This window comes from Amblyomma americanum, chromosome 1, assembly GCF_052857255.1.
Source record: "Amblyomma americanum isolate KBUSLIRL-KWMA chromosome 1, ASM5285725v1, whole genome shotgun sequence".
In the NCBI taxonomy this organism is placed as follows: Eukaryota; Metazoa; Arthropoda; class Arachnida; order Ixodida; family Ixodidae; genus Amblyomma; species Amblyomma americanum.
Genome location: NC_135497.1, coordinates 24,003,743 through 24,019,453, shown reverse-complemented (window position 1 = coordinate 24,019,453; position 15,711 = coordinate 24,003,743). Strand labels below are relative to the sequence as shown.

General features: G+C 44.2%; 3 protein-coding genes across 3 annotated transcripts in view; 2 read left to right on the top strand and 1 right to left on the bottom strand.

Moving 5' to 3' along the window:
• LOC144111441 (uncharacterized) overlaps window positions 1–6,405 on the top strand; it is a gene marked incomplete in the record, with an annotated part of 106,707 nt that extends 100,302 nt beyond the window's left edge. The window contains 2 exon segments of the mRNA XM_077644743.1: window positions 907–1,078; window positions 3,227–6,405. Of these exon segments, the coding sequence (XP_077500869.1) occupies window positions 907–941 (35 nt within the window).
• Window positions 6,406–8,508: 2,103 nt separating this feature from the next.
• Window positions 8,509–12,443, bottom strand: LOC144111431 (uncharacterized). The gene has a single exon (XM_077644733.1). It carries the CDS (start codon window positions 12,124–12,126, stop codon window positions 10,873–10,875), a length of 1,254 nt encoding a protein of 417 aa, XP_077500859.1. The 5' UTR covers window positions 12,127–12,443; the 3' UTR covers window positions 8,509–10,872.
• An 85-nt stretch (window positions 12,444–12,528) lies between these two features.
• GCS1 (mannosyl-oligosaccharide glucosidase) lies at window positions 12,529–15,711 on the top strand. Its single transcript, XM_077644701.1, has 3 exons — window positions 12,529–12,757; window positions 13,098–13,663; window positions 13,731–15,711. The coding sequence occupies exons 2-3, from the start codon at window positions 13,106–13,108 to the stop codon at window positions 15,630–15,632; spliced, it is 2,460 nt and encodes an 819-aa protein (XP_077500827.1). The 5' UTR covers window positions 12,529–12,757; window positions 13,098–13,105; the 3' UTR covers window positions 15,633–15,711.

Below are 15,711 nucleotides of genomic sequence, written 5' to 3'. Positions count from 1 at the left end.
GATCACAGAAGTGACAGCTTAGGTACTTAATGTTTGTAATTGCTGATTGGCTGTGGAGCACCAGTTCGATGCATGCGTTGAGGCCCGTGAACACCATGCTGTGGAAGGCGTTGCTGCTCAGCCCGACGTGCTCAGCGAGTGCCTGCCGTCACTGGTCGAAAGGACAGACTCCATCGTAGTCCACTCACTATTTTATAATAGCACCACTGAGTATCTGCAATCTTAAACTAAACACAAGTTTGGTTTCCTCTTCTTCCTTTCACTCCTTCTATCTCACTTCTCCTCTTTCACTTCTACTACTACTACTAGTCTCTAAATCTCTCGGACAACTGTGCTCTATGCAGGAGAGCATGTGCTAGAATTAGTGTTCCCCTGGACGGAGCAGCCGCTTCTCAGGTTCAGACCGTGCGAACAGGTGGCAGGGTCCATCAGTCACCATGTGACATGCTGTACCCTCACTACATTCTCCCAAACTAAATCCAGCAGTCATAGTGCAACACACCATACCCCCTCTCCACTCCCCCTCGACTCTTACTGGCGACCACAGTGTACCACTCGCCACCTGTCTCTTCCCACTCTCTCTCCCGCTTTCCCTCTCCCTCAGTGGCTAGGGCGATTACCTTCTCTACATTTTGTCACCTGCGAACCAAGGCTTGACGGACAGGACGGATTTTTCCGACATGGGGGCTCTAAAGCTAACACATTAAAAGCTAGCTATGTATATTCTTCCTTCATCTCTTAAGTGCAGCCCCTGATACTTATATGTTATCCACACACAGACGTGCTCTCTTGTGTAAGCAGCCCTTCAGAGGAACGGCTTAGAAGATTGTGGGCCCCTTGCAATTTGTGAATTTTTCACCCCAGGTGGATGAGAACGTGACAGGACCGAGCCGCAATTCCAAACAGGAAAAGGCACCTTCTATGCTGTGGGCCAGGCTTGAGCTGCCAGCAGAGCCAACCCTTGCAAGCAACAGGTCACTCGTGCTGAGGTGCCAAGCGCACATTGGTGATGAGTACTCCGGCAGTGCAGAACGGCTTGTCGACATTCTGCACCCACAAGCATGGGCAGGCCTTTATGGTGGGTCTTTAAATGGACACAATTACGAAGTGCCATTACATAGGTATTCAGGATGCTTGATGAAGTCTTTGTTCTAAATAACAAACAATTCATCAAACATATCTTGACATTTGTTAGTACTGCCACTGCAGCATCTCCCATATCCTATACAACTTTGCTTGTAATGCAACAAAGTGTACCCAAGTTCACGTGTTACCATAAGGATTCTTGTGCCTTGAACCAGGCAAAATCATCCTTATAACCAGTTTATCTTGCGTATCCGTCCATTTCTGAATGCCGCTTGCTGTGGCTCAGTGGGTATGGTGCTCAGCTGTTGACACGAAAGAAACGGGTTCAATCCCGCGTGCGCGGCAGTCGTATTTTGATGGAGGCCAAATGCTAGAGGCCCGTGTACTGTGCGATTTCAGTGCACATTAAAGGACCCCAGGTGGTCGAAATTATCCGAAGCCCTCCACTACGGCATCCCTCATTGCCCAAGTCGCTTTTGAGACATTAAACCCCATAAAACCGAAACCAAACCATTTCTGAATGCTTATATTTCTTTTTTCACCATGAAAGCTTATTAGTTTCAACCACTGGCCAAGCTGGTGCTGTTTTGGTGCAAAGTGTTAAGAGGAAGTTCAGAAGGTAGAAACAAATTCAAGCAAAGGAAGTAAATGCAATTCAGTACAGCTGGACACAGTCATAAGTCTATACAGGAAAGGCATGCAGTTTTCTCAAACCTTTCATAGCTGAAGAAAAAATTCGTTTTGGCCAAGGGTGTTATTTATATTTGAAGCAGCCATTTACCATAGCGGTTGTATATGCCACATCAAAAACATTAATGTCACTGACCTCATTAATGTGATCTATTTTGCTTTTGTGCAAGTTTCCCAGTGTCTCTAACCATTTGAATTTTCTAACCAGTGAATGTAGTTCAGCCACTCAATTTGTACTCACGATCAGTGAGGCCAGTGATTAGTTACTTTTTATCACCACTAAGACATATAGCATAATTTTCTTGAAAATTTACACACCTCACAGGCATTCCCAACTATGGTCAGCATCCTTCAATACATACAAGCTCACTTCTGGTTACATCTAGTTCATGTGGAAGCGATAAATTTTAGCCAGGTGATTAATGAATGTCAAAAAACAATAATGACAAATTAATATGGCGAATTGGGCGTCCTGGTACATATTTGAAGCGATGGCAAGTGCAAAAAAAGGACAGGGACGGAGACGAGAAGACAGACAGTGCTTAACTTCCAAGCGGCAGCGTATACAGCTTGTTCGGTCGAAAAAGCCGTCGGCGTAGTACTAGTCGGCACCGCGTGTCGGAAATGACCGGGGGCTGCATAAAAAAAGTCGTATCATAGTAATATGTGGTTTTAGTTGGTTTATTGTTTATGGGGGTTTAACGTCCCCAAAGCGACTCAGGCTATGAGAGACGCTATGTGGTTCTAGTGACTGATGATTGAGTGGTGTGTGATAGGTGATGATGAGTGAAATCATTGTGATTAATTGATTAATAAAGAAATAAAAAATTGGAAAAAGGGGGTTCAAAGGTGTCAAAATGCTCAGAATGAAGAAGCCAATGCTTGATGATGGTCACTAATAAAATTTAGAGTGTGTAATTGATCAATTAACTGAAATTAAAAAATGGGAAATGCATTCAAAGGTGTGAAACTGCTCAGAATGGAAAGCCTAACCCACTGCACTATCGCATCATACCCCTTAAGGTGAAACTTAAGTGTCCTCTCCAATTTTTATTGTAAATGTTTTCCACACATATATATACATTCTATGCTCTATATATATATATATATTACACGAGAAATTGTGGAATCGGGGACAGATATGTAATCTTGGGGAAGACTGCCAGTTGCCAGTTCAGTTCTGCCTCTATCACCCTCTCCGACAAAGAAGCGAATGAGTTGACGACGACCGCAGCTCGAACAGAATGTATATATGCATGGAAACATTCACAATAAAAGTAGTTGGAGGTTCTGCGCTGTCCTTTGTCTCAGTCCCCGTCCTTTTTTTGTGCTGTACCGTATGGGCACTTTGTGGGTGCTAATTTTCATGCTGAGGCATACCTAATCTGCTTCTTTCAAGAGCTTGACACACATCTACTGATGACAACAAACACTGTTATTTTTTTTGCAGGTTCCAGAAGCTGGCAACATGGCCCTATCTGGATCCTTACTATTTTTGCCAGTGTTCTTGCTGCACTTTTCTCTGGCCTTTGAGTGTGGGCCCTATCTCATTTCTGCCTTGTATTATAAGTGTACATAATTTACATAACAAATACAAATATTTGTTCCTTGTTGACATAATAAAGTTAACTAAGAGTGTATTGTTTGCACTACACATGTAGTAATGGATACAGGCTTCTTAACTCTGCTATGCATTCACAGACCAGTACCGTGGGGTCTGCACCAAGGGACACAGAGCCACCAGAAGGACAAAAAATGAAGGGTAGTAAAAACTGACTGTAATGCTATGCTGAAAACATGCACTTAAGGGGAGGACGCGGGTCTCAATATGGTTAAAAAAATGCGAAAATTTCAATTTTGCAAAAATGGCATATTCGGAATCCCCCCCCCCCAATACACTATAATTTCTACCTAAAAAGTTTCAAGGTCTAAATTCAACCTCCAACTACTAAAATATCTACACATTTCATGCCTACGAAGCCCCGCATATGGTGATTTCGGAGCTAAATGCGGCAGGACTTGCGCCCGTCGCTTCCCACGACCCCGTCCCCGATGGCCACCATCTTGATCTTGTTTGAAAGCTGGGCTTCTTCCCACTACCTGGTATTACTCATTGCTGTAAATATTTCTAGAATGTCCGCATTTCCGCTGTTTTTTTGAGGCCTCTACAACGACCTCCAAATCGCTGCAGCGCACTTCAAATTAGCCTTTCTCTGCTTCGCATTTTTTGCTAGCATGACTAGCCTTACGGAAGTTATGTTTTTGCGGTGCAAGTTCAAGTAATCTTTTACCGTTGAATATAGGAAGAACTGAACTGTGGAGCTATGCTGCCTTTTGTCTGGCTGAGTCAAACATTGTAAATTTTGCAAACCATAATGTCACTTAGCTATTCTTCATAATTATGCTGCTTGGACAAAATTTAACATTTTTATATGATGATGTACTTCAACAACAATGTAATTAGCATAGCTCCAGATGGTGGGTCTTTTGCTACAGCCCCATTTCAATCGATACCCAAAAATGTAGAAAGTGTCTTAACGACCCATAAGAATTAAACTAATTATAGGTTTCAGTCAATTTCCCGATAATATGGAAACTAATTGATATATACTGAAACTAATTATATTTTTGAAAACAGGAAGAAGAAACATATACACATCTAATTTCATTACGATATCTTTAATAATAAAAAATCCTTCATATCAAGACCCACGTCTCCTCTTAAGTGACCATGTTAGACACATCACTGAGGTACACAAACAAAGGCACAACTGCTGGCTGCACTATGCATTGAAGGAAGGCAACAATATAGGCAAGCAGAGCCCACACTTTCATCTTGTTGCTCACTCAGAGAAAATGTAAATGTGGTGTACCATCAAACAGAGCGAAGCACAGTACAAAAGGGCCCCATCAACACAACAAGTGCAGGTGAATAGGTTGGCCTTGTTGGTACTGTTGCTGGCTAGTAATGCATTAACGCTCTATGTTAATATTCAGCAGGTACTAGCTCGTCCAGCATACTCCCAAATTGGTAAACTGGAAAGCCACTGCATTATGTATGCCGTTATCTCAGACATACATCCCTCTATTTGGCAACAAGCATTTGGAACTAGAGTAAGAAGTGTCCTTAAAAGACAATGTGAAAGACAGAGGCACTGCAAGAGGGGGCAGGACAAGCACCAACACTTAACTGAAAAAGTGGAGCAAAAAGACCACATTGTTGATGGAAAATGGGTTCTCTGATACAGACTGAAAACATGCGAATGCAGTCCTTCGTCAGCTTGGCAAAGCCAGACAGGATATTGCAAAATGCCTCAGCAGGCCCAGGTCCATTACATGACAGAAATGGCACTAGATATAGTTTATAGTGCTTTTTAACGCAGTGGCATTAAGGGGCCTTGTGTCGCAGAAAAGGCGTGATCGTCGTCAGCGTCATTGGCCGCGAGTGAAAAATCACGAAAAATCCCCCGAGAAGCAACCTAGCTGGAAGGTGGGCTACCTGCCACCGGATTGTGATCAAGCTGTCCACTGTGTGGCAGGTGGCAGTTAAATTAATCATTGCTTGCAAGAGGTTACTCAGAAGAGCAATCTGGGTTTCAGAGGCCCCACCAGTGGCAGCACCTGCCATCGCAGGGCACTGGAGCACCACTTAGCCACTGCACCACTGCGCCAGCCATGCTACGAGGACTCCCAGGGATCAGTGAATGTGAAGTAGAGAATGACCAGTTTCCGTATATATGGGCTTTTAACCTCTTAATGATATTAAGGTGGTCCCCCTCTCAAGTTTTTTTTGCCACTGGAACATCATTTAAACATGCACCAATACACCAGACTTCTTGCTCTTGCAAAAATGGCAAACAAAAATAATAGCGTATTGCAATTGCAAAAATGCAGCATTTTTCACTTGCAGGTAACGGGGTGTATGACAAGCTGGGTCACAATTTCAATAAACATCAATCCCTTTCTACAAGGCATTCACACCCAAGCTTACTTACAGGGATGTCTTTGATTGGACCTTCCACGCTGGATAGGCAAAACACATTACAATGACAAGCACGGCAGTCAAGTATGGCTGGTGAGCATTATAGTCACACATATGACAATGCATTTAGTGAATACCATACAGTTATGCCAGAATTAAGAAACATAATTTTTATGGACTTCCTGACCTGAAAACAAACTGCATTTCCTCCACAAAACAATAAGGTCCAATGCTCTCATAATCTGCCAACAACAAAAAGAATCGGCTTTGGTCTAATTTACTTATACGGTAAAGGAAAAATAAGTAGAGAAAAAGAGGTTACTTTAAAGTGTTTCTTGCTCTCATTGCCACCAAACAGAAATTTACCTCTGCATGGGACCATGCAAATTGAGGCTTGTTTTGTTTCGATAAGGCTGTGTGCAACAAGAGGATCAGCATTCCAAGTTTTCAGGCAATTTAAAAGTAGCTATGCGCATTGGTGATTAATAGGTGGCATGCCCATGACGACACAATGGAGGCTTTTAATGAAAAATACGCTTTGAAACTGGTTGTCGGCACAATCAAGCAACTGAAAGATACTGACAGATAGAGGGCGAGACAGGAGGAGGGGGGACGACGCTTGCAATGCATTACTTGCCACACCTTCCATGCAGGACGTCCAAGCCAGAAGTTATGGAGTCAAGGGCAGTCAACTACTGTTTGAGATAGAACTAAGGGATATGCGCATGCACTCTACAGCATAAAAAGTGTACACATCCTGCTGCTGCCAAAGCTGGCACAGGCAAAAACTGTGACCGTTGATGATGCACAATAAATTATTTTATTCCCACTAGCTTTTGGAGTGCTTTTGCATTAACAAGGTTCCCCATTTAATGAAGTAACCTCAGCATGCAGCTCTAGGTAAGGTTTAACCTGTACGTAAAAATAATGAAGCAGAAGTTAAGGTAATTTGAAATTTATGGCACACATTGCATGGCACAGATCAAACTCATATGCTCATGCCAATATGAATATTTTTTTTTTCTCATTTAAGCATTTTATGCACAGTGATAATTGATGTTTGTTTTTCTCTTTTGATTTAGCACTGTGATATAGATTGCTTCTGAATTGTTGCTGCAGAAAGTTTATCTTTTTCTTTTTTTAGTGTTTGCACAATGTTAGACAGCTCATTCACTGTGAACAGCGATTAGTGTGCAGGCAATTAGTGCATTATGCTGTACAAAGGTCTATTACTTTACAACGGTGTGCTTCACTTGTGTACTAGAACAGGCTTAGTGCATATAAGGTCATAGTAGTAACATAAAAATGACACCAATCCTTATGACAACACAGAGCTGCAACTTTTAAAGGACTATAGAAGCCTAAGTTTTGTTTCCGTGTTTGCTTTTTTCAAATGATATGTTAGACATTAATAATATACATGGATCACCACGTGATATCTGCCTACAACCGATAAATAATTCATTACTGCATTTCTTCTGGGACACAGTGTTTGGGTTTTATCAACCTAATTATGGCTGTGACGTGTTGTTCACCTTTAGGTCATGCAAGACACGAAAAAAATGGCAATGCAACTGCTGATACAGCATTTGTTGTCATTCCAGCTCTAGAAACAGGCTGGTTTAATTGTTATAATGAATTAAAACTATGTATAGACGTTTGTAGCATGGTTTTTCGTGCCTCACGTGGTTTCACCGTTCCGAGATGAAACCGAAACAGCATGAGAGAAGAGCTTCAATTTTACATTATTTGGCAGTCCGTAGGCGAATACCACACAATGATTCATATATTCTGATTTCTAAGCATCATTTCAAACATGGAGGAAGGAAAGCTCGGGAGAGGACCTCGCTATCCGAGCTGCACGCCAAAAAAGTGTGCCGGAAGTCACGTGCTTTCACAAGGACTACTGGGAGTCTTTGGCAGACAGTGCAGCCAACAGTAATGTTGGATGCAAACGGCATCATCTGCTGCATTGTCTGCTGCGCATGCGTAAGCATGCTGAAATGGGGGCCAAGTAGGCGGGAGCCTTCACATCTGGCTTCAAAAAAATGTGACGCAATGGCCTCCCATGAAATCTTCCCTTGCTCCACGATTTCAAAGAAGAAAACTTGCAACTGAAATAAGGTTTCCATCGTCCTTTAACTAACATACTGAGGTTCTAGCAGTTGGAACCCTGCATTAATAAACACACTGTCCTTTGACACAATGCACACGTGGCATCTGCTTTGCACTTTACCTTTGCTACCCTTACCCAAAATAGCACCAGAGTTTGATTTCACGACCCACACTGGTAAAGTGTCACATGAACAGTAGTTTACATAGTCTCAATGGGCAATAACAGCTTTGCACTTTATACTCGTAACTAATATGGAAGTGCAAAATTTTTGCTACCCAGGCATACCTATTTTGTGCAGTTATGAAAACTGATCTCGCAATGTAATTCCTCACACAATCCATGCACTACTGTTTACATACAGATTTAAAGAAAAAGGCTCCGAGTATTTGCCCTCTACGAGGACGACTCTGTTTGCAGCACCTGCCCACAAATTGCACATTCTGGCACATTCATGCAGAGACCTTGATCACATTCATTGGCCAGGGATGCGCAAGCGAGTTTTACCTACTGCAATTGGAAGGGACGATGCCACTGCTGTAAGCTCTGGAAAACCTCGTCGATGCAGTTGTTGCTCTAAAAACATCAACCAATGCAGTTTAACTAGAAAACCATTAGACAATATGGAACAACAGCAGACAGACAGACAATCTCAGCTTTAATAACAAAAAGTACATAACAAGCAGCTTGTGCCCATTGATAAATTAAATAAGAGGGAATTCACCACAAACGGATGAGATGGTCAGAAAGCAGTGAAATTCCAAGTGAACGCTGCAGGTGAAGGGAACAAAGAGAGCATGGTTGGCGTGGAAACAGCGACAAGTAAACATGCATCAATATGATGTAGCAGCAGTGCACAAAATTTTGTTGTAGGTCCTGACTGAGGAAGGGCAGAGGTAAAAGAAAAATACTCATTCTCAAGAGATCCGGAGTACCCTTCAGTCAAGCACCCAATCAGTTCTCTATACGAAGGCATAACTTGTGACATTTTTGAATGCCGAAATTCTTCAAAGGCAGTTATATCAGTGCAGCCATAAGAATTCACCCCGATGCCCCCAGGAGCTTTGCCCTATCTCTCGTCATTCCTACCAGGGCAAGAGCTACACATCTGCACGAGCACTCCAAAGTGCTTGCGATACTTTTTCAGTGACTGCACATTACTCTCTTAGCCCTCTTTCTCTGCATCCACTGGCAGCAACTGCTCGTGACACTAAAAAAAATAGGGGCTAACAACTGCCACATGATGGATGTGATGTGTAAGAGCCATGGCCAGTGTGCATGAAGTGCTCTGCACGGAAAGGTTTTCTGGCAACGGAAATGGCAAGCAATTTTTGGAGCAAGGGAGCAGGTCCCCTGCTGTGAGTAGAGCAGCTGTATCTTGCTCAGGTGCTCATCGGCATGTGATGTAATGACTGGGGCACGTATACCCATCATGTTCGAAATACTTCAGGACCCCTTTAATAGCTGCACTCGCACGGCGCCCAAAAAATATGTTTCTTGTCATGACACAATGACGCAACTCTACCAATTTTCATGCCCTCTTTGGGTGTGAAAACAAACTGTCTCAAGAACCCTTCTGTTTATTAGTAGATCTCTAGACTACAAGCCACGAGTGCTGAAACTAAGCTTCAGGTATGGCGACAGGTCCATTTGCTGTAGAGTGATATAGAGAACAAGGGGGGGGGGGGGGGGGGGGGGGGGGGGGGGGCATAAAATTTTGGGTAGGCTATGGCGCCTCTGTGGCGTTTGCTCATTAAAATTGAAAAAAAAAAAATGGAGCGGTAGGCCCAATGTGGGCTGCACTATTGTGAAACGTCTTCCTCATCAGGATCCAAATGAAGCGCATGGAAAATATTTTGTGGTGGTGACTGCCACTCCTCGCCTCTCCTTGGCAACATCACTGCTAAGCTTAATGGAGCTAAAGGTGTTTGATAAAAAAACTTGCACAACGGTGCACTGACACTTTTATGGTAGCACAGCATTTCATTCCTGCTCACTGATAGCACTTCCGAATATTTGTCCCCTGCTAGCCAAGAATAAAAAAGCTGGATGTGCAGATTTGCAGTTTAGTTGCAGTACCAGTAACCAAAGTAACAAAATTAAATACAAGGAACTACACAAATAAAAAAACAAATAACAAACAAATAACAATATTTGTGATACTGCAAAAGCTTGCATAAATCTCCAAAACTCTTGTAGAAAAAGAACTCTGCCACTTCTACACGAGAGTTTGAACACCACAGCTTTGCTCCAGACAGACAATACTTTCCTGCCAAAGCTCACACTGCTTAAGGGATTTCTCAGGGACCCATTCCAGCATTTACTTAGAAGCTACACTTACTAATCCTAGCCTGCATGAGCATTTCCCCACATTCTTATGGGTTTCATGGGTCTAGTCAAGCTGTTGAAATTAGCTTTTAGCCCACATGACTTTCAAGAATGTTTTCATTTTCTCCAGAAATTAACTACATTTGGTCAAACTATGCAACTTCTAAGAAAGGAAACAAGGAATACAAAGCAATAATTTGCAACAAGGCTTAACATACAAAATGACTAGAGCTTCTCAGTCAGGTACGCATGCATATTTGTCTACATAACAGTACTGTGCACCCACAGCTACTTTGCTCATAGCTGCATATAGTTTAATTCAAGCCACAATCTGACATTTAAGAAGACAACATATTGACAATATACGAAGAAAAGGAATAAGGTATTTTGCTTTGGTATCCTAGATTCTTTAGTGCAACAGCATAGAGGCACATGAAGCACCCTTCAGCAATTGAAAATATCTTGGATGTGGACATCTTTTTCTTTTATCAGGCAAGCTAACTGTTGAAAAAAAACAAATATGTCTGCTTGAATAGTTGACTTCTGGATTGCAAAATTTAGGATGCTTTGCTGGAATGCAAGCATATAAAGTGGCAAACAACTATCAATTCTGAATCGTTCATTGCATTTGCTTGCTACTGCAACACCGCCACTTCTATACCAGTATGCAAGGTCAGGAAGTGAGGGCTACCTTTGTTTGCTGCAGCTTGCAATAGCACTCAACAAGTGGGTGCAGAATTCGGTTTAGTTTAGTCCTGACCTGGGCATCTGTTGGGAAGCGAGGGACGATTTCAGCTCCAGCATGCCAAGCAGCATACACAAGTGCCTCACTTTGCAACTGGCCTGGGCTATTGCGGTACCATGTGTTTCCAGATACATTTAATCGGTATACACCGTTGGTGGTCCAAAATGCCCAGAGACTTGGCAGTACACCACAGAAAGTTCCTTGCAAGGTTAATTCTTCTAGCAGTGTGCCCTCAGTTAGATCATATAGCTGCACAGCAGAGTCGTCAAACAGACACAGAGTAGATGCCATTACACTGCACCCCATTATGTGAGGAGGCACTTCTTGCAAGGTTACACGCCACAAAACTTCTCCGGAAGAGCTCAGCATCACAACAGTGCTGTCCTTGAGGAGCAGATACAGGCAGCTGGCCAGTGGCGACACACAACCGTGGAGAACAAGCGTGGCATGTGTTTGCATCTGCCAGAACCGAATGTTCCTCTTGTAGAAAGTCGCCACGTCCAAAGGTGACGACAGTGTTGTAGTCAACAGCACAGCCTGCTTCGCCAATGAGCCCATCTTGAGATCATGAGCACTGCCAAACACAAGATAAACGTTTGGTGGATCTGGCAGGCTTGGGATTATTATGACAGCATGTCGTAAAACATACAGTTGAAAAGCTGGTAGCCTATGGGCCAAACACTGAGTGCTTGGAAGCTCATCTCTGTCTGGTGACAAAGAGCATTTCCATAACGAGTATCCCACCTCATCAGGAAATTGTGTTGACCGTTGAATCCAATACAGACTGCCACTAGTGCTAGAACTTGCGTATTCAACAGTGCATGTCGCGTCCACGGGCAACTTAAAGGTCATGTCTTCAACCCAGCCATCTTCAGACACAAAGTGCAAAGTGCGTAGGCTGCCGTCATCAAAAATGAGGACTACGTGGTTGCTTCTCACACTCAAGAGAGTTCTCAAGGACGAAGCTAAAGCTATCTTGATTGACTTAAATGGACCGGATTGCGACGTGTTCACGCAGCACGCGTACAAGTTTTCGTCACCTTTTAAAATGTAAAACAAATGGTTCACACGCACGCACCACAACTTCACAACGCCGGTCGCTTCAAAGTTTTCAATAGGCACGGGTATCGGCACCACTTGGAAACGGTCGCGTTCCTCGGAGCAATTGATAAACGACAACATGACACGGCTATTGTTGTTAGGAAGTGTTTAAAAAGAGAAAGGCTTGGTGCTTTCGTAACGTAAAAGCGCACCCCAGGACGTTCATGAGTCACAGCGGCACGAAGAGAGCATCGAAAACATGCCAGGCTGCAGTTTTCCTGTGCCACTAGCTAAATCGTCGCACCAGAGTCGCACTGATTCTCCACCACAACCAAACTTTTCCTACTTTCACAATCATAAAGCAGTGAGTCCCAATGGAACTAGCGTTTGCAGAAACAAACTTGCTTGCGCCTCGGCCTCGGTATCGGCTCAGTGGCGCGGCTCTGTCGGCGGCTGACCAGCGGGCGACCGGCAACCGGAAACGGAAATCGCTAATCGCATCAAAAACGCTGGATGTAAAAAAAAAGAGCAAAAAAATAAAAAAGGCTTGAATCATGGAGGTAGTGACGTGAGTGGTGAGATACCTCTAGCTCTCGGCAAAACCACTAAAACTCGTGGCATTCGTACATCTATGGACAGTAGTAGGTCTTTAACTTGTTAGACGTGGAGCAAGTGCTCGGTGGTATGCTGCTGGCGCGTAATTTTGTGGTTTTCTTTGATGAGCAAGCTACGTTGGCATAAAGCACTCAGCTTCACACTAGGATCTAACAACGTAAGTATCCGAATGCAATAGTCATGAGAATGTAAGTGCAGACGATGCCGCGCGAATGGTCCGCGCCGTGCTGGTTTTGAAACGAGGCTGCAATATATGCAGTTATGCTCACTGCGAATTTGAGCGAGTAAATGACTGAAACTTAGAGACGTACTTACATGACTGAATAGCATAAAGTCGATAAAGTGCTGCGCTGTATTCGCGAACAGCACCTTGTACTCCTGGCGCTAATTTCACCCAGGTTCGCCACACCGGCTATTCCATGTTGTTTCATACCGGCTTAGTGTAAAGAGACAAGAATTTATGCAGAGAACGTGCTGAAAATTCTTCTACTTTGCAGTATCAGTGATGGCTCGCCAGAGGAAGATAGAAGCTGCGCGGCCTGCGCCTGGACGTCCCGCGTCCAAGCCAGCGGTTGCCCGCGTACGGAAGGCCAGCCCGGGACCGAAGTTCGACTCCAAGTTCACCATATTTGTAGTGTTCAACGGCTGTCTCATCATCTGTGTTATCCTCTATGTGTACTTCCTTCATTACTTGGAATCTTGGGTCATACGACCAGTGGACCTGCCAAAAGTAGTGACCAAGTCTGGACTCGACATCCCAGAACGGTTTTGGGGGAGTTACAGGAGTTCGTCATACTTTGGCTTGAAGACTCGCAGCGCCCAGCCGCTGCTGGCTGGATTGATGTGGTTCACCCACAAGATAAAGAACCAGAATTTGCCAATTCGGCATTGGTGCAATCAATGGGACAGACTGCAGCAGTATGGATGGTTACGGCATGATGGTGTCAACTTTGGGACACAGCGCATTGTTGATGACGAATATGTGATTGAGACATCTTTTGTGAAGAGAGCAGGTGGTCTGAATGGTGGAGACTGGACAGCAAGAATTGCTGTGAAGCCCAAGGTGAGGCACATGAACAGAGCTTTTAGTAAGCAGTTGCTGACATGAAACATGCTTTTTTTTTTTCCAGGCACCAGGTGCTGTTCCTACAGCTCCAATGTCTCTGCTCTTCTATTTTGCTACTGATGGCCACGGTCGCCTCTGGCCCAATGTTGATGCCAAGTCTCACCTTGAATACATTTCTGGAGAAGCTCAGGATTTGGGGCAGTTTACAGCCACATTTAAAGACAAGAACACAGAAAATGTAATACATTATAGCTACCTGAGCACAGTTGCACCTGGGCTTGAAAACTTAAAGGAAACTGTGCTGCACAATTTGATGACTTTCCGGCGAAAAAAAGGTTCTAGAGATCTTTATGTTACACGTGGCACTGTTCTCTCGGCAGAGGATATGGAGCGTAAAAGGTCTCCGAACTTTGTTCTCACCCAAGTAACAGTAATGCCCCCATATGAACTAGAAGTAATATTTGAATCTGGAAGTTTTGAGAATCGGCCAAACACACTTGCAGGAGAGAATTTTGACCAGGCTCTCTCAGAACACATTTCAAAGTTTGATGAACGGTTTGACAAATTGTTCAACCTACGCAGCAAAGGCTTTAGTGAGGAAGACAATGAAGCAGCAAAAGAAGTCTTGAGCAATATGGTGGGAGGTATTGGCTATTTCTATGGCTCTTCCCTAGTGCAGTCATCTCACAACAAGGAACCTGTGGAATACTGGAAAGCCCCTCTCTACACAGCAGTGCCATCAAGATCCTTCTTTCCCAGAGGCTTCCTATGGGATGAAGGATTCCACAATCTTTTGTTGATGCGTTGGGACACAGAAATTTCTAAGGACATACTTGCACACTGGCTTGACTTGATGAACGTTGATGGATGGATACCACGTGAGCAAATCCTGGGTGCTGAAGCACGCTCGCAGGTACCATCTGAATTTGTTGTGCAGAAGGACACAAATGCCAATCCACCAGCCTTGCTACTTACACTTGAAGCCCTTTTGAATCAGCCCGACGTTCTGGCGGCGCATGGAGACTTCCTTCAGCGAGCCTTTCCACGTTTCCTCAAGCTTTTCAACTGGCTCAACACCACACAGGTGGGTAAAGTGCCAGGCTCCTACCGATGGAGAGGCAGGGATGCAAGCAGTCGCACAGAGTTGAATCCAAAGACGCTGACATCTGGACTGGATGACTACCCACGAGCATCACATCCATCTGAAGTCGAGCGCCATGTAGACCTTCACTGCTGGCTAGCTTTCTCATCTGGTGTGCTGGCTCGGGCAGCACATCTGCTGAATGACCCCAGCAGCCACAGCCTGACAGCCACGCACCAGCTGCTGAGTAATGGTGCAGTACTGGATAAAATGCATTTGTCACCACGCACTCAGCGTTACTGTGACTATGGTCTGCACACTGACAAGGTGCGCCTCGTGGAGCAGAAACCACCGCCAGGCCAGGCACCGGGAGCACCACCACTGCCAAAAGTCCGACTGGCCATGGAGACCCCTCGGCTACAGTATGTGGAGCACTTTGGTTATGTGAGCCTGTTTCCATTTCTGCTACGGCTGCTCACACCTGACAACCCTGTTCTAGGAAAACTTCTGACAGACCTTCATGATCCTGATCTATTGTGGACAGATTATGGCCTCAGGTCTCTCTCCAAAAACTCTCCAATGTATAAGATGTACAACACAGAGACAGACCCACCTTACTGGAGAGGTGCAATTTGGATTAATATCAACTACTTAGCAGTGAAAGCCCTGAATCACTACAGTGACCTCCCTGGGCCATTTCAGGAGAAAGCCTTTGAACTGTATAAGGAGCTCAGAAGCAACCTTATCAGCAATATCCTAAGGGAGTACCGTCGCACAAAGTACATATGGGAGAATTATGACGACCGCACAGGCGAGGGCCATGGGTCGCACCCCTTCACAGGCTGGTCAGCCCTCCTGGTCTTGATAATGGGGGAAGTCTATTAGTTCCCTTCATTTCTAAATTGTGCACTCACTATGAGACCAAGTCATTTTACCTTTTTCTATTAAAAACTTGCAAGCCTTT

Bases quoted from the DNA above. Each gene is read 5' to 3' on its own strand.
- GCS1 (XM_077644701.1), top strand. From the start codon at position 13,106: ATGGCTCGCCAGAGGAAGATAGAAGCTGCGCGGCCTGCGCCTGGACGT. The intron at 13,664-13,730 runs GTGAGGCACATG...TTTTTTTTCCAG, and splicing joins GAATTGCTGTGAAGCCCAAG to GCACCAGGTGCTGTTCCTAC.
- LOC144111431 (XM_077644733.1), bottom strand. From the start codon at position 12,126: ATGTTGTCGTTTATCAATTGCTCCGAGGAACGCGACCGTTTCCAAGTG.